The sequence below is a fragment of the Ornithorhynchus anatinus genome, chromosome 13 (genome assembly GCF_004115215.2).
Source record: "Ornithorhynchus anatinus isolate Pmale09 chromosome 13, mOrnAna1.pri.v4, whole genome shotgun sequence".
NCBI lineage: Eukaryota > Metazoa > Chordata > Mammalia > Monotremata > Ornithorhynchidae > Ornithorhynchus > Ornithorhynchus anatinus.
The window spans coordinates 28,843,823-28,862,108 of record NC_041740.1 but is presented as its reverse complement, the minus strand read 5'-3'; the positions used below and the strand labels follow the sequence as shown (position 1 = coordinate 28,862,108).

Genomic DNA, 18,286 nt, shown 5'->3' with positions numbered 1-18,286 from the left:
CATTGGCAAGTCACTTAACTTCTCTGTGCCTCAGTTCCCTCATCTGAAAAATGGGAATGAAGACTGTGAGCCTCACATGGGACAACCTGATTACCCTGTATCTACCCCAGCACTTAGAACAGTGCATTACACGTAGTAAGCACTTAACAAATACCAAATTATTTATCTCATCTTTAAAATGGGGATTGAGACTGTGAGCCCCATGTGGGACAGGCACAATAAGTGCCATGGGTTGACAGCCACTCAGTCACTGTCAAATTGACTAATAAAAACTTTTTGAATCCCCATTATTTTGGATTTTCTTTAGGGAATCACAGACCAGATTTAAAGTAGAATTCTACGCACTTTTAAAAACAAGAACTGGTTATATTTTCAATATACATTAAAATTGGCATTCAGTCTTTTTCAGGAAAGTTTCAAAAATATTTAGAAGAGTTTTGTGTTTCTTGTTTCTTTTTCACCACTTATTCTATGATTTTCTCTGAAAACATTATGGTTTACATGAAGTAGGGACACCCTAAGAGGGATATGGATTAAAAGTATAATTACTGTAATTTTGAGATCATGTATCTGTAATGCTATCAAGCTCTCATGTAGCTAATCAGAAGGAGTTAAGCTTGAAACAGTGTTTCAATTAGCATAAGTGTAAGAATTTCTTATTGTCATTTGAAGAAGATTGGGTTTGTTAGTCGATAGTTTTGCTGAGTCAAATTAGAGTCTTCTCAATCTATATTGAGAGAATAATTTAAAACTCCTCCAACTGAATATGATGTGCAACTGAAGAAAGAATTATTCAGAATTTATTTGAACAATTAAGGACAATTTTAAAAATGAAAATATGACAGTAGATCATTGTAGCTACCTGATGGATATTTGCAGTTGGTTAATCTATGTTTAGTAATGGGCTTTGTTTTTTATTCCCATCATTATTCACCCTTTAATTATACTGAGCATTTTAAAGAGCTTTAAAATTACTCAGACATCATATTGAAGTCATGCCTTCTAATTAATGACAAGCACGTTTTTGAGTAGTAAACTTCAAACTTCAATTGTCATCTGATTACAATAGATCCACTCTGAAGGCTAATCCAACCCAAGAAAATAGAACATTTTCCAGGGCTTTCAAATTTGTTAAGCACTTAATATGTGCCAACCACTGTACTAAGTTCTGAGGTAGATTCCTGACATTTAGGTCAGATAATTAGATTGGACACAGATTCTGCCTCATGGGACTCAGTCTAAAGGGGAGGGAGAACAAATAGTTAACCTCCATTTTGCAAATGAGGAAACTGAGGCACAGAGAAGTTAAGTGACTTGTCACAGGTCACACAAGCCAGGATTAGAGCTTAGGTCCCTGACTCTCGAGTTGAGCTCTTCCCATTAGACCACACTAGAAAGATTCAAATAGATACAGGCCATTTTAGACCATATTATGATTGGGAGATTTTGGGGGTAGAAATTTGAGGTTAGTCTTTTTTAAGAATGGGGGCAGTGTAACATGATGAAAAGAGCACAGGTCCAGGATTCAGCTGATTTAGGATCTAGTCCCAGCTTTGCCACTGGCTTGCTGGTTGACTTTGGGCAAGTCACTTGGCCTCTCTGTGCCTTTGCTTTCTCATTTGTAAAATGGAAATAAAATACTTACTTTCTCTACATCTTAGACTGTGAGCTCCGTGTCTGACAGGGACTGTATTGGATAGGACCATATCTACTCCAACACTTGGCATGGTATTTGGCATATAGTGCTGGATAAATACATTTTTTAAATTATTATAGTATTAGTTAAGCCCGTATTTGACAAACACTGTTCAAAGTACTGGGATAAATACAAATTAAGTCAGAAAAATTTCCTCTCCCACATGGTACTCACAGTCTAAGTAGGAGGGAGAGCATTCATCCTCTCCACCCTTTTTCCTGGATTATTTTCAGTATAAATTTTATCATTCATTTTAGCTTTAGTGGCGTGTTCTGCATTGGGGTTCACTTCCTTGGATGATCTCATTAAATCAGCCCTTGTAAGTCTGGCCTGGATCGCAGAATAGCGGAAAGACAGCAGTGCCATTGACATTTGTTAATGAATTGTACATCGCCTCGATTCTATTTAGTTGCCATTGTTTTTACGAGATGTTCTTCCCCTTGACTCTATTTATTGCCGTTGTTCTTGTCTGTCCATCTCCCCCAATTAGACTGTAAGCCCGTCAAACGGCAGGGACTGTCTCTATCTGTTGCCGACTTGTTCATCCCAAGCACTTAGTACAGTGCTCTGCACATAGTAAGCGCTCAATAAATACTATTGAATGAATGAATATGTTCCCTGTGGCTCTCCATTTCAAGATGTCCAAAAAAAAACAAAACAACCCAATACCTTAGAAAGCTTCTGCCTCCTTTCAGTGGACTCTAATAGATACCTTAGGTCTAACGACTAAGAAGCACTTAAGGGATCGAAGAATAGTCAAATTTTATTTTCAAAATGAAATGTACTTGGGAGCCGGAGGGAGACAGGAAGGATCATTTCATTGTACTGTATATAATTGGGTCTCTTTTATTCAGCTGTCACAGCACCTGACAGCATTTAAGCTCTGGTGGCAAAGATAAAGACACGACAAAGAGTGAACCTTGAAAAATGAATGGGCCGTCTAGGGAGTTGATCTTTCACCGATCTGATAAAGTCTCTTCAGGTCTTCTGCCTGCCCATCGCTCCATATTAAAAACTTTCCCACTGATTAGCAGTATCCACTGAGGCTTTGGGACAAGGACCTTTGAAAAGATAGTTCCAAGATTGATAGATGACAGAACTCCTGTTGCATTTTGGTCTTGTCTTGTAATCCCCTAAAAAAGTTGTGTGGAAGTTTGAAAGAGGCTCAGAATGAATTTAAACCAGTTTTTCCACAGTTATATCTCCTCTTTTAGGGAGGGTTCTGAAGAGGCAGTGTCACCTTGACAGATTCAATCTTTTTTTTTTTTCTCTTGAGGCATTTGGTAGTGGCCAACTCTTTCTTTGTGTGAGGGCTGGAGTGACTACTGATGAGGCGGGTTTAAAATGAAAAATGTTCCCTGCAAAATCCAAAAGATTCACTGCATTTGTGTCTTTTTTAAAAAAATCAAAGTGTTATGGGCTGTGTGTGGAGATATATAATCTCTGGAAACCTTTTACGCTGTCTGCCTATTTCCACCTACATCCCTGATGGCAATAAATATCAATAGTCCCAATGCTCTTTGCAGATGAATTTCACAATTATTAATAATTGCGGTTTTTGTTAAGCCCTTTATATGTGCCAAACACTGCACAGGGCCCTGGGGTAGATACAAGATAATCAGTTCCCACGTAGGGCTTACACTTTAACTAGGAGGGACAAAGGTATTGAATCCTCATGAGGGAAATGAGGCCCAGGGAAGTTAAATGATTTGCCCAAGGTTACACAGCAGACAAGTGGTGGAACTGGGATTAGAACTCAAGTCCTCTGACTCCCAGGCCCATGCTCTTTCCATTAGGCCAAGCTGTTTCCCTGACATCTTCTTTAAGCCCAATGTCTGTGTGTTGCTCTGGAAATTCACCCATTAACACAGAAACGATCAAAGTAATGAATAGCTTTTTTACACCGTTTTAATGTGTCTGTACTCGCCTTTAGCTATCTGTGCCTGCAGAATTCACCCTGCTGCCAGGTAGTATGTCGTTGACCTTAGTAAAGATAGCCCTTGGCTATTTTTGATGTTATTTAAAGCATTTGTAAATAATAGGTTGTAGTGTAATGTATCATAATGCACCTTCTGCTGTTTGTCACCATAGCACAAGGTATATTTGTCCTTAATATGCAAAGAAGATACCACTGACAGTGAAATTTGTGTGTGTGTGTGTGTGTGTGTGTGTATGTGTGTGCCTGATGACCCATGGTCCATATCATGCACATAAAAAGACTGCCCCTTTTTGTGTTGTCGTGCTTCATGTTTGCAGTGCCTGGCTCTATCGTCTTTTTTGTCTTCTAAATTCTCATTCCTTATAAAATGCTTGTGGGAAGAGAGCCACTCTTTTCTTATTAGCAGTGTACCATGCTGGGCATCCTCTGTAATTGACTCTCCAACTTTGAGCTACAGAGTCATCTGAAGCTTTGTTTAAATCCACGCCTTGAAACGTTCCCTCTGCCCTTCTTGATTTCTGTTTCCTCGGCTTTGAAGGATACATTCTGCACCCAGTGAGTGATGAAAGATGATGAGAATTCATGGTGTTGACCGAACATAGGCCCTCTTCAGAGATAATAAGAGCTCCAAAATTTCATTAAAGTTTTCCAGTTCTTCTAGCCGAGAGAACACTAGGTCAAACAAATTTAGAAATTTTATTGCTTGATTAGTGTTCCTATGGTCTTAGCCATTATTAGTTTCATTCAGCCTAGCAAAAAGAGCACAGACTGGGAGTCAAGTGACCCGAGTTCCAATTCTGGTTCTGTCGTTTGCCTGCTGTGTGACCATGAGCAAGTCAATTAATTTCTCTGTGCCTTAGTTTCTGTAAAATGGGGATAAATCCCCTTACACTGTAGGAAAGGGACTGTGTCTGATCAGATTGTTTTCTACTTATCCCAGTGCTTAGCTCACTGCTTAGCATATAGTAAGTCCTTAAAAAATGCAATTATTGTTTTTCATTGTCATTATTAGCCAATCGTTTTTGTTTTTTGAGTAAACACTGTAGAGAGCACTGTCTTAAGCATTTGGTGAGAGAACAGTAGAGATGGAAAATAAATTCCTGCCCTTAAGGATCTTATAGCCAAATGAAGGAAGCAGGCACAAAACAATTTGCAACTAGAAAGAAGGAAGGAGAAAATGGAAAGATGGTTGCATAAATGAGTGCTTAAATTATACAGTATACAGATTGTGTGTACAAAAGTGACACAGGTGGCGGTGAGTGAATACTTGCTATTGTAGTGTAAAGTCACTAAGATAACATTTGGGAGAATTAATTGGAGAAAGCCTTCTGGAAGGAGATGGGATTTTTTTAGGAGGCCGCTGAGTATGGGAAAATGGCAAGGGTGTGAGCCAGAAGTTGGAGATGGGGAAATAGAAAATTAGACAGAGTGAGATTACCCTGGGAGGAATGAAGAGTGCATGCTGGGATGTTGTGGACAAAGAGAGTTGTTAGGAAAGTGAGATCTGATGGAGTTCCTTAAAGTCAGTGTGGTCAGGAATATCACTTTAATGAAATAAGGAAAAGGTAACACTGAATGTTTTTGAGGAGTGGAGAGTTGCTTGCTGAATCACATTAAAAAAAAAATTACCCAGTCTGCAGAGCAAAGTATGGACTGGAGAGGGGAGAGGCTAGAGGCAAGAAGACCAGTGAGGAGGCTAATACATCAAGTCTAGCTGAGATGTGGCTATCACAGGGACAAGATAAATAAAATGAAGGCTGAAAGTGATTAAAAAGTACAGAGAACACTGCTGCTGAAAATCACTAAGGTAGATTCATGGGACTCAAGGAAAAGTGTGTGTTTATGACAAGCAGTAATTACAGGCTTTGCTAGTAGATCCCGTATTCATGATTGACAACAGGCATCCTTCTAATGGGAAGAGAGAACCTCTCCACCCCTTCTTCTTGACAAATCCCAAATGGCAGATTAGAAAAGTAAAATCAGTGCATCAAAGCAAAAACATATTCACATGATCAATTGAAAGCTCAAATTTCATTTTTTTTTCTTTTTTAGCGACTAGCTGGAGAAGCAGAGAAGTTTCAAGCAGCACATCAGTGGAGGGATGATTTTGGGGTAAGAAGTCTATCTTTGTCATATCTGTCTTTGTAATCACTTAAACTCTTTTTATTATTATTATTGTTATTCTGAAGTGAGTACCCTGATCTTCACTATACTGTGGTTTCCCATCCTTTATCACTGAATAGCCTGAGAGACAAGCCAACAATTATAAGGCTTGATCTGAACCCAAATTTGTCTAGTTAGAATGCTGTGCCAAGGCAATTTTTGAATATCATTTGAAGTGTGAGTGGATAGTAAAACCCTGGGTCTAGAGAGTTGGTGCCCATATAGAGTTAATTCAACAATGAGTAGTAGCACATGCCTTTATAGCCTAAAAATCGGGTTCGTGTTTTTCTATCTTGAGTTTGAAAAACTATGCAGATTATAATAACCTTGACATTGGGTGATGCAATTAAACTTTGAATAAATGTATTAAGCCTCTTACAATTTAATTTGTTCCATTTTAGCCAGGAGTAATCTTTCTTCTGTTCTGGCCTACTTTTAGAAACTGCCTCTTCCAATTAGCTCCTCTGTGTGTCATTTTTGATAAACTTGTTTTGCACTCTAAGATTAATCTTACTAATGACTGATTATAAAAACAACAAAAGCAGGTTCTCCCTTAAAGCTGATCTTTGATTACATCTACACTCACTGAGGCATGGTGAATGGTATGAACTCCTTAATATTTCATAGAAATATTAAAAAAAATAGAAATGCATCTCTTTGCCAGTGAAAAGTCTTTCAAACTTCAATCACAGCCGAAGTTTTAGAGAACCTCCTTTTGGCACTGCAGTCTAGTTCTGCTCCTAATTCAGAATAAGGTCAGAAATGAACTTGACAGCCAGTATGCCTTTGGGTGTTTTGTAAAGTAGGATTTTCCGATTTGTAGCTAAGGCAGGAACTTTTCTATGGACTACACTCAACAGAGTTCCTTAGAATCTACTGGAGTCAGTCTTCATTTGTGCAGAAGTCCAACAATGTGACAATAAATTTGGGGTGGTGTGTCATATGATCTTGACTATATTAAATCAGTTACAATTATTCGCTCTTATATACTGATCCCCACTTTTGACCTTTTTAGATGTCTTTAGTTCCATGACGACACTCTAGAACAGTAAGCTCGTCGAGGACAGTGGACATGTCTACCAACACTCGTATAATGTACTCTCTCAAGTGCTTAGTACAGTGTTCTGCACTCAGTAACTGTTCAAGAGTCCTATTGATTACTTTGATTGGGCAGTGATTGGTTTTCAACTGTTCTCTCATAAATTCCAATGCCTCAGAATACCCAATATATGTTCATAGCGGTTAGAAAAAGGATCAGGAGAGAAAGAGAGCCATAAGTAAGGCAGCCAGTTACTTTGTATAAGGCAATCTGGTTTTCAGGATACCTTTGTGTGGTATTTTTATTTTCAATGTCCACTGTTCCTCTTGCCACCCAATTCCATTGCTCAGAAATACCAGCAGAAACCATTCTCCTCAGTGCATGAGCTCTAACATCCTATGTGATACCACCACACCCAGGTGCATGTGGGGGAGATTATTCCAAGGGAGTGTACTTATCTTCTAAGGCTTTTTGTTCAATTAATTTACAAAGTCCCACAATCCAAAACTGTGCTCGGGAATGAAGGCTTTTACACTGGGTCCACCATAATTGAGGAGTCTTCCTGTTGAAGAGTAGTCAGAGCAGAGTACGTCCTACACGTTAGGGAAATTACAACAGAGCTAGGATCCATGAGCCCTTCTGACAAGGTGCTTACCAAAGGAATTACAATTTAGTGGGGCTGCCTATACCAAAAGTGATTACGGAAAGAGGAACACAGAAGAGCATGAGGATATGTACAGAAGTGTATAGGGGTCGTGAGTAAGAGGGCTTTAATACTTGGGTAACACATGGAAATGCGTGAGTGCCAGAAGTTGGAGAAAGAGAGTGGGAAGTTGAGAGATTAATCACAGAAGGCCTCCAGGGGGAGATGCAATTTCAGAAGAGCCTTGAGAATGGGGAAAGCGATGGTGTGATAGATACGAAGGATGAGGGAGTCCCAGGCAGGAGGGCATATATGAGATGAGGTGGGCAATAAGAGGGAAGTGAATTGATGGGTTTGAAAAGAGTGAACTGGGATCTAATGGGAGAAGAGTGAGGATAAATCAGTGGTAGAGAGCTGTCTAAGGCCCTTAAATATTGATTCCTAATTATTGTGCTGACATATTGGCACACTCATTATACCAATCAATTATGGCCTGGAAATGCATATTAAAGGGAACTATGTGCTTTTCAAATGAAAGGTAGAAAGCATCCTTTCTTAACCAAATTGGGAGAATAACTGGGTGAATAGTGAGGATGAAGACCGAGGCAAGTGGCATCATTCTAGTAAGCTTTTGGCAGCACCATGTCAGCACTGCTTTCTCAGTACATAGGATTCAGGTGGACTAGGGGAAATGTGATTTTCAGAAAATTGTTTCTCTCTGCTAAAGCCAACACAGCCCTGGTCAGTGGCCGTTGACCAAGTTTGATGGTGTGAGTAATTGGTAGAAACAGTGATTTCAAAGAAAGAAGTGGTGCTTGCATACAATAATAATTACTTCAGTGTTTCCTCTATCCATAATCTATTTTAATGTCTGCTCCCCCACTAGACCTTGTGGGCAGGGATGATGTCTACTAACTCTGTTGCACTTTATTTTCCAAAGCCCTTAGCATTGCGCTTTGCAAACCATAAAAGTTCAATACATAACATCGATTGACTGATAATGGGATCAGTTTTTGCTTCTGCATTATATCCTGGTAACACTATAATTCATTCAATCATATATTAACTTGGGTCACAATATTTTCTATGTTCAGTGAGCATCAGAGCGCAAAGGTTTTGTCAGTAAAGCTGATGAAGTCCTATATAGCTAAAAAGTGACATTTTTGGTTTTCCCAAATAGCCCTGTAGAATTTCAACATTTTTTTCTAAGCTTCCACACAAACAACTGTAAAACAAAATCACTACAGTTTCAATATAAAGGGTGGTTACCCTGCAGCATGCTCTTGTAGTTTGATCTTTAAATAAAGCCTCCTCCCCACTCCTCATCTCAATAGGCAACTCACACATGTATTTCCTAGTTCTTTTGGCCTTTGTTTGGCAATTTGGGCTATATTGGGAGTCCCAAGATCCCCTGAGCTCAGGAGCAAAATGAACAGGATTGGGAAGTAAACAGAACAGTTTGGCAAGGGAGTTGTCCCCTTGGCACAGCAACAGAACAAAGAAAGCAAAGGGAAGTACCGAATGGAAAAATGTTTCAATTAAATGTTGTCAAAAGATAAAGTTTTATTCAACTGAAAGCCTCATCAGAGGATAATTAAAAATCTTGGAATGGGGACTGGTGTCAAGAGATAATCTATTGAATCAAGCAATAGTATTTACTGAGCATTGACTCTGTGCAGAGCACTGTACGAGACATCTGGGAGAATAGAGTAGACATGGGAGTAGACAATTGAGTAAGTAGACACAATACCTGCAGACCAGGATTCCAGCAAAACCATCCCAGACAGAAGGTTATTTCCTCTTGACTTATGAACCTCTAGGGATTGATAGAGTTAGTGTAGGCCTGACCAATTGAACCTCTGGTGTAGGCCTGACCAATTGAAATATACTTTTACAAATTTAAGTGTATTTTCACTGGGTCTGTCCACTGAGATGGAGAACAGCCAGGGAGAGAGTCCTTCTATCATCACCCTGTAAATTCTCACTGACAACTGCTTGGATCGTAGTTGGTTAAATACTATCAGTGAACAATCACCAGAATTAAATTTGTGCCTTTTGTGTACTGTGTGTAATAGAGATAGAAGTTAATGGTTACTGCTATAGAGAAGGCTACAGTCTCATGGAAGAGCACTGTGTATAACTTAAGGTCACAGATATCCATTATTTTCAGGAGCCAACCACATCCACCCCAGAAGTCCCCTTTAGTTACCTTCTTGGAGTCAGACCTCTGCTTTGGCATGATCTTTGGGCACAAACAGCTCCAGCTGGGTTGGAAGAGGCAGTTTGCATATGTTTGAAAAGTACTGGGCTTCTGGAGAGGGTGGTAAAAGGAATATGGCCTCTGAGGGTAATGAAACTTGCCAATCAATCCATCGCTGGCATTCTCTGCACACAGTAAGCACTAAATAAATACGATTGAATGCATGGATGAATGAATTTACTGAGTACTTTCTTTGTGCAGAGCTGTTCTAAGCACATGGGAGAGTAGAACACAATAGGGATGGTGGACACAATCCCTGCTCTCATTCATTCATTCATTTAATAGTATGTATTGAGCGCTTACTATGTGCAGAGCACTGTACTAAGTCCTTGGAATGTACAATTCAGCAACAGATAGAGACAATCCCTGCCCATTGATGGACTTACAGTCTAATCGGGGGAGACAGACTGACAAAAACACGACAACTTAATCACGATAAATAGAATCAAGGGGAGGTACACCTTATTAACAAAATAAATAGGGTAATAAAAATATATACAAATGAGTGCAGTGCTGAGGGGAGGGGAAGGGAGAGGGGGACGAGTAGAGGGAAAGGGGGGAAAGGAGGTCTTAGCTGAGGAGAGGTGAAGGGGGGCAGAGAGAGCAGAGGGAGCAGAGGGAAAGGGGGAAGCTTAGTCTGGGAAGACCTCTTGGAGGAGGTGAGCTCTCAGTAGGGCTTTGAAGAGGGGAAGAGAGTTAGTTTGGCAGAGATGAGGTGGGAGGGCATTCCAGGACAGCAGGAAGACGTTGGCTAGGGGTGGACGGAGGGATAGGCGTGAACGGGGGACAGTGAGGAGGTGAGCGGCAGAGGAGCGGAGCGTGCGGGTTTGGCAGTAGAAAGAGAGAAGGGAAGAGAGGTAGGAGGGGGCAAGGTGATGGAGAGCCTTGAAGCCCAGAGTGAGAAGTCTTTGTTTCGTGTGCAGGTTGATAGGCAACCACTGGAGGTTTTTAAGGAGGGGAGTGACATGCCCAGAGCGTTTCTGCAGGAAGATGATCTGGACAGCGTAAGGTGTTCATGATCTGGAAACATCAGGCCCAGTCACTGGTGGGATGGTTTGAAGGGTGGATGACCAGTCTTAAAGAGCTTCCCTTTCAGAGGGCCCAGCCACCACCCCAAGATCTCCTCTCCTTCCTATGAGAGGGTGTTTGGAGATTGCCACCATTCAGGACAGCAAAAGGAATGGTCTCAGGCTCTAGCAACCTGGGTTCATGACTTCGCCCTCCACTACTTTACCCCTCCAAGCAGTAGACCCCGTTTATAGGTAGGAATGAGATCTGGGGCAAGCAACGGTCCTATGGGCCAACTATTCTGCTTGCTTGCTTGCCTGGAGCTACCAGGGAGTTCCAGTTGGGTCCCTCAATCCACATATGTTATGTCAGCCTCCTTAAGGTTTGCAGATGAAAAACTGTGATTAGAATTTGAAATTCTGATCATCTGGGGTAGCACTTTCTTCATTATGCTGTATATTCAGGTATTTCAATCAATCATATTTATTGAGCACTTAATGTGTGCAGAGAGTGGTAGTAAACACTCGGAGAGTACAATTTAGCAGCATTGGTAGGTGTGTTCCCTGCCCTATTGAACCTTAGGTACATTTTGAAAAGGAACTTGTAGAGATGATGGCATTTAAAAATAAAGGATGCCACCATTTTAAATCTTTAGTTTTCATTTCTTTTTTTGAGTAATCAGGCTATTGGAAACATTCTAATATTTCCGTAGCACCACATATTAATAAGTTAACTCTGAACAAGCATAGGAGCTGGAATAATCACCTCAAGGCTCATTGGCATTTCATACAAGCAAGCAAAAAAAATGATGCTCTGGGCCTTAAAAATGGTAGTCAGTATCTTTCATTTATTTGATTCGGGAAAGTATTTGTTCATTTCCCCTTTGCATTTCATATCAGTAACCTAAGGCAGAATATTGGACTATGGGAAGCAGACAAGTGTCCAGGGACCCATCTTCTTCCTTGGCTTCCCTCAGTTCTCATTGGAAACAAAGAGGCTGCATATTCTGTGACATATGCAGTCATGCGCTAAAGGTTCAAACCAATATTTGTAAATAGACCAAGCATGCCAGATGTGTTGTCAGTCCCTATATCCCTTTGGAGATGGCAGAGGTGACAATTCCTGTCACATGTGAGCAACAGATTATTTTATCAAGGGGCAGGTGGCAGGGGTAAAAAGAGTACTGCAAAAATAATTGTTCTGCCTGGAAAAATTGCAGTGATTTCCCCAAGCAGATCACTTCCAGTTGTGTTTGCAGTCTCATTTGATTGCATTGCAATGGTTGGTTACCTCAAGTAATTTTGTTTCCAACTAAGCCTGTAATATTAATTGCACTTACACATGTATAAACATAAGGGATGCCTAATTTGTATTTCAATAAGTAGTTCTTGCTGCATGACTTATTAACATCAGCTTGTTACTATGAAAACTGTGGTACGGATTTTTACAAACTGATAGGGAAATATATCATTTGAAGAATCCTCTTAGACAGCATACACACAGGCAAGTGAAGTGGAGAGCTGAAATATTATCCAGTGAACTTAATCATTGTAGACAGCAAAGCTGGGTAATTCCATGCCCATCACTTATTGTGGTGGATTCAAATTTATAAATAGTAGTCAAATTGTTAAATACAATTTTTTTTCCCCTCTGTGGTCGGAGGAGGAAGGAGGCTCTGCTTTCTTTTTTGGAGGGAACCCTTAAATTATTGCCTGACGTGTTGGAACCAACCTGGAAATTAATTATGGAGACATTTTTGTTTTAGGAACATTCACTTAAAAAAACAAAAGTTGTACCAACTACCTGAGCTTCTCCCATAATGAATTTATAAAACCTAAGTTGAGTTGCTAGTGGAAGATCAAGTGCATCTCATAATTTTTTTGTTAAAAGTCAGAATGATTTTTTAATTATTTTTGTACACGATATAATTCTGTGTAATTTCCAAATCCCTTTCAATCACTGTGAAAATGAGGAAGGGGAAGATAAGAAATTAGTAAGTTAAATGGAGCCTGATTCTAGAATGCCCAAGCTGTTATTCTAAAGTGCTGTGGGTTTTAAGTTGAGTACAATGGAAGCATGCCCTTCCTTGCATAGTGAAGTTCAAACATTTAAAATGACCAAGAACAGGTATGGCTGACTGTGATATATTTGGACAGCTTAATCAAGACAGTTCCAGGTCTGAGATATTTATCAGTTATTTAAAAATTGCCCAGTAAATAAAACTCTCAATTTAAGAATGTCTTCATTGACAAGATATATGGTCAGCCCATCCATGGGAAACGAATTATATCAACAGTATTAGCTTGAAAACAAAAGTTCTATTTGTGCATGTTTGGAACTAGTTTGTTATGAAAATGTTCTTTATTCCCCAGTAGCAGAGTTTTCCACTTATGGAGAAATCCCTCTGACAAAAGTAGTCTCAAAATTGGACTCTGTGTTGTTAGCTAAGAAGCTCTGTGGCATCATGCAGTAGGAATAGTGACTATGACAGTCTTTAAGCCAAACTTCTCATGCCCATGATGTAGAAGAAATCTCCAATCACTTAGTAGTGTGTTGTAACTAGAAGTTCAGGCATTAGTCTTACCAGACACACTCCCACACGGAGACCAGATCTCACCATCTGCAGCATCATTTTCAAACCCCAAAGGGTACATTGTTATGAAGATGATGTTACTGCCAGTGATATTTAACTGTTTTCCTGCTTACATATGACTGAAAATTCCATATATAATTGCCTCTCACATAATGTGTGTTTTTTCAAGGACCACTGTTGGGGAATGAGGAAATATTCTCCTGGCAACATTTCTTATCTGGTTAGAGCCCCATGTAAGGATGGAAAAGGTATCTGTGAACATAAGCACATGCTTTGTTCATGGCATAACAGCATGGACTAGTGGACAGAGCCTGGCCCTGGGAGCCAGAAAGATCTGGGTTCTAATCCCACCTCCACCATTTGTCTGCTGATGACCTTGGGCAAGCCATATAACAATTCCATGCTTCTGTGTCCTCATCTGCAAAATGAAGATTAAGACAGTGAGCCCAATGCGGGACAGGCATTGTGTCCAAATTGAATAGCATGTGAGCCCCCTGTGGGATATGGACTGTATCCAACCTGATTCACTTATATCTACCCCAGCGCTTAAAACAGTGCTTGACACATAGTAAGTACTTAATAAATACAATTATCATCAACATCATCATAATGTGGGATTCTTTAAGAGCATAACCTTTGTTACTGGTAAACTACTTATTAATGGGTAGTTTACCAGAGATTTTGGGAAATCCTCAGAGCATCCTCAGTTAGGCAGTTTCTTTCCCTTGTTTTTTAAATGGCATTTGTTAAACACCTACTAAAGTGCCAGGCACGATACTGAACCTTGGGGAAGATACAAGTGAATCAAGTCAGACACAATCCATGTCCCACATGGGTCTCTCTGTCTTCATCCCCATTTCGCAGATAAGGGAACTGAGGCACAGAGAAGTTAAGTGACTGTTGCTTTTCTTGAGGTAGTTTTAATTGCAAATCCTTCCTTTCTGGCTCATCGCAACCTTTGAGAAGGATCCTCTTTACTTGTACAGTTGCTACTATTTAACTTAACAGATTTGAGTTCTATTATTGTGATGGAAGGTGAACTTTGAGTAGATGGAGTAAGTCTGCAGGAGATAATTAGTAGTGTCAATATGATTCCCACTAGAATAGTATCTCTCTGTGGTATCATTAATAGATTAGCACATCATAGTCAGTTTCTCCCATAGGGAAAAAAATGTCTTTGGGGAAATTGGTCTTGAAATGCATCCCCTGACCTCCAGCTGGTATAAATTGTTAAGGGCTTCCCTCTTCCTTTTCTCCCTCAATGCCTCTCTCTTCTACTTCCTTATCTATCATTTTTTTGCCTCCCTGTCTGTGTCTCCCCCATCCATTTGCCCCATCTGTCTGCCTCTCTCTGCCTGCCCCAATATCCCCAATTCTCCTGCTCTGCCTGTCTCTCTCTCTCTGTTCACCTGTTTCTCTGTCTCATGGTTTCTGTACCACTTTCTTTCTTTTCACTGAAATGAGCATTTCGTGGATTTTGAAGTTTACATGGTGAATCAAAATCTGTCTTTTCTTCCTTACCATACTTGTCCCCTGTCCTTTGCCTCTTATTTTTCCCCACCTTGGATGCGTCCTTCCCTCTCTCTCCATGCAACATATTGCCTCTGATTTCCTGCTTCTTCCCTTAGAGCAGCCATTTTATCCTGCTGATATTTATATTCAGCCCTCGTCAGTCCAAATTACCACAGATTCCTCATCTGTAGAGTGCAGTATATAAATAATAAATACATAAATGTAAGCAAATAAAAATACAACTATAAGCCAAAGTCAAATCATGCTGTCCCTCTGCTGAGTCTGTTCCTGGGTTTCACTGTGCCGACTTGAGTCCTGGCGGCATACGGAGGTAGCTAAGGCAACACATTCTGTCCATGCTCAGGGGTCCCGACTGAATAAGAGGCCCTGCAGAGGTGTGATGAGGGGAAAAAGATGGCTCAAACCACATCCAACACAGTTCACGGTGGATCTCAGCTAACGTGAAGGGGAAAAACACTAAACCTGTGACTACCAGCCATGGAGACCTGATCTGTAGCCACTGCGATACACAAACAACGAGAAACCATTGCTAATCCCGTCTGCTTGCTGGCATCTTGAAAAGCTGTTGGAAGCAGGGAGAGTTCCCCAGAGAGGAGCTGACAGGGAAGGTGGGGGCACAAAAATGAGGAAAGCAGCAGGCTGAGAACCAGGGAGAACAGCTGGTGAAGCTAAAGAGAGAGAAGGGGGAGGAGGGACGACTTTGAGGGATGGAGTTAATCAGAAAAGCATTTCCAGGCTGGGTCAGGGAGCTGATGCTGCCGGCCAGGATCTGAAGTGAACACAGGGATGCAGAGGGGAAAGCGAGTGGGGATGTGGGAAACAAAGGGAAAATGGAAAATCTAAAGAAAAGGTGAGAAATTTCAGAATTTGATTAAAAGAGAAAAAGCAAGTGAGGGTCCCTAGGTACATCAATGACAAATACTGTCATTGACACTACAAACTGAGTTCTATGAAAAAAGTAAAAAAAGCACTAAAGTCGAGTTTCCAATGGGAAATAATGTAAAGTTCATTATTGTATTTCTAAGATCCCCCAAATTGGCCAAAACCAACATATAATTTAGAAAAGAGTAATTAGAAACACAATATAGTTACATGACCAAACAGCAATGCAAATATATACCTAATAATAATAATAATAATAATGTTGGTATTAGTTAAGCGCTTACTATGTGCAGAGCACTGTTCTAAGCTCTGGGGGAGATACAGGGCAATCAGGTTGTCCCACGTGAGGCTCACAGTCTTCATCCTCATTTTCCAGATGAGGGAACTGAGTCACAGAGAAGTTAAGTGAATTGCCCACAGTCACACAGCTGACAAGTGGCAGAGCCGGGTTTCAAACTCATGACCTCGGACTCCCAAACCCGGGCTCTTTCCACTGAGCCACGCTGATTCTCTATACAAGTAATGAAAGACTGGAAGTAGATTTTTGTAGTGTACGCATATAATTTCAGTCCTGAATTTTTCAAATTCTATTTTTCACAGCAAAATGAACCTTTTTCTGCCATTACTGTGATAAGTAGACTGGGGAAACTGAAGTAGGTGTTCACTGTTCTCTCAAGACAGTTAAAATACCACAAAAGGAGGGGAAGGGTCCTGCTGAAGTCAAGGTAAACTTTTCAGTGACTGCTGTAAGAACTATCAGCATTAAATAGCTCCAATGTAGACTATGAACTCCATGCAGGACCAGGATGATGTCTCATCTGATTATCCTGACTGTACCTCAGTCCTTAGTAAAGTGTCTGGCACATAACCCTTAACTACCCAGCTCTGAGAACAGTGCCTGGTACATAGTAAGCACTTAACAAATACCCATTAAAAAATGAAAAAACTACCATAAAAATATGACTCTCACAGAGTAGTGAAAGAAATTTATAAAACAAGATGGCTGTATCTAGAGACAGAAAACAAAGCAGTTGTTTTATTGACTAGTGAATCTTGAGTCTATTTGCATTATTTTCTGATAAATCCATAAAGGCGAGCATATTGTGGCATGCTGATTACTCCAAAGCATGTTCCAAAGTTAGGATGAAATGGCACCTTTAAAAAGCCACATCTCTAATATGTCTTTGGGATCTCTACCTATGAACACTCTTCCTCCCTATCATTCTATGTTTTCTCCTTCAACTTCATCCTTATCTGTTCTGTGCTTTCCCAGTGTCGTTGTGAATTCAAAGTTGCCTCGCTGATCAGTATCAGGCTTTGTGAGGGTCATGGCTAGCAGCGTGGCTCGGAGAAGCAGCGTGGCTCAGTGGAAAGAGCATGGGCTTGGGAGTCAGAGGTCATGTGTTCGAATCCCTGTTCTGCCACTTGTCAGCTGTGTGACTGTGGGCTAGTCACTTAACTTCTCTGTGCCTCAGTTACCTCATCTGTAAAATGGGGATTAATTGTGAGCCTCACATGGGACAACCTGATTACCCTGTATCTACCCCAGCGCTTAGAACAGTGCTCTGCACGTAGTAAGTGCTTAACAAATACCAACATTATTATTATAATTTAGCCTAAGTAGCAATATACCTGTCTGACGTTTCAGAAGCTCTTTTCTAAAAAGGACAGCTCTTTTCTAAAAAGGAATCCAGCTTTTTCAGTCAGTCAATCTTATTTATTGAGCACTTATTGTGTGTAGAACACTGTACCAAGTGCTTGTAGAATATGGTATGACAATATAATAGGCACATTCCCTGCCACAATAAGTTTATAGTCTAGAGTGGGAGACAGACATTAATATAAATAAATAAAATTACAGGCATATACTTAAGTGTGGCGGGGCGATGAATAAAGGGAGCAAGTCAAGGCGACACAGAAGGGAGTGGGAGAAGAGGAAAGGAGGGCTTAGTCAGGGGAGGCCTCTTAGAGGAGATGTGCCTTCAATAAGGCTTTGAGGGGCATGCTTTTAGGCTCCACCACTTTTCTGCTGTGCGATCTTGAGCAAGTCACTTAACTTCTCTGGGCCTTAGTTACCTCATCTGTAAAATGGGGATTGAGACTGTGAGCTCCATATGGAACAGGGACTGTGTCCAACCCAATTTTCTTGCCTCCACCCCAGTGCTTAGTACAGTGCCTGGCACAGAATGAACACTTAATGAATACCATAACTAATGAATTTGAAGGCAGGGAGAGTGAGTGAATGGCCTGGGAATCAGAAGGTCATGGGTTCTAATTCCTGCTCTACCACTTGTCTGCTGTGCAACTCTGGGGGATTAAGAATGCGAGCCCTATGCGAGACAGTGATTGTGTCCAACCCTACTATCTTGTAACTACCCCAGTGCTTTGAACAGTGCCTGGCGTATAGAAAGTGCTTAACAAATACCATAAGTATTATTATTTTTACTATATGAAGTGGGAGGGCAATCCAGGCCAGAAGCAGGACATGGGTGAGAGGTCAGCAGCAAGCTAGGCTGGATTGATCCTTAAC

General features: G+C 40.6%; 1 protein-coding gene across 5 annotated transcripts in view; it reads left to right on the top strand.

The window, feature by feature from the left end:
• CACNA2D1 (calcium voltage-gated channel auxiliary subunit alpha2delta 1) overlaps window positions 1-18,286 on the top strand; it is a 439,415-nt gene that overhangs the window by 212,635 nt on the left and 208,494 nt on the right. For all 5 annotated transcript variants that reach the window (XM_029077600.2, XM_029077601.2, XM_029077599.2 and 2 more), the window contains exon 4: window positions 5,688-5,747. In XM_029077600.2, coding sequence (XP_028933433.1) covers window positions 5,688-5,747 — 60 coding nt within the window. The remainder of the gene's footprint in view (window positions 1-5,687; window positions 5,748-18,286) is intronic.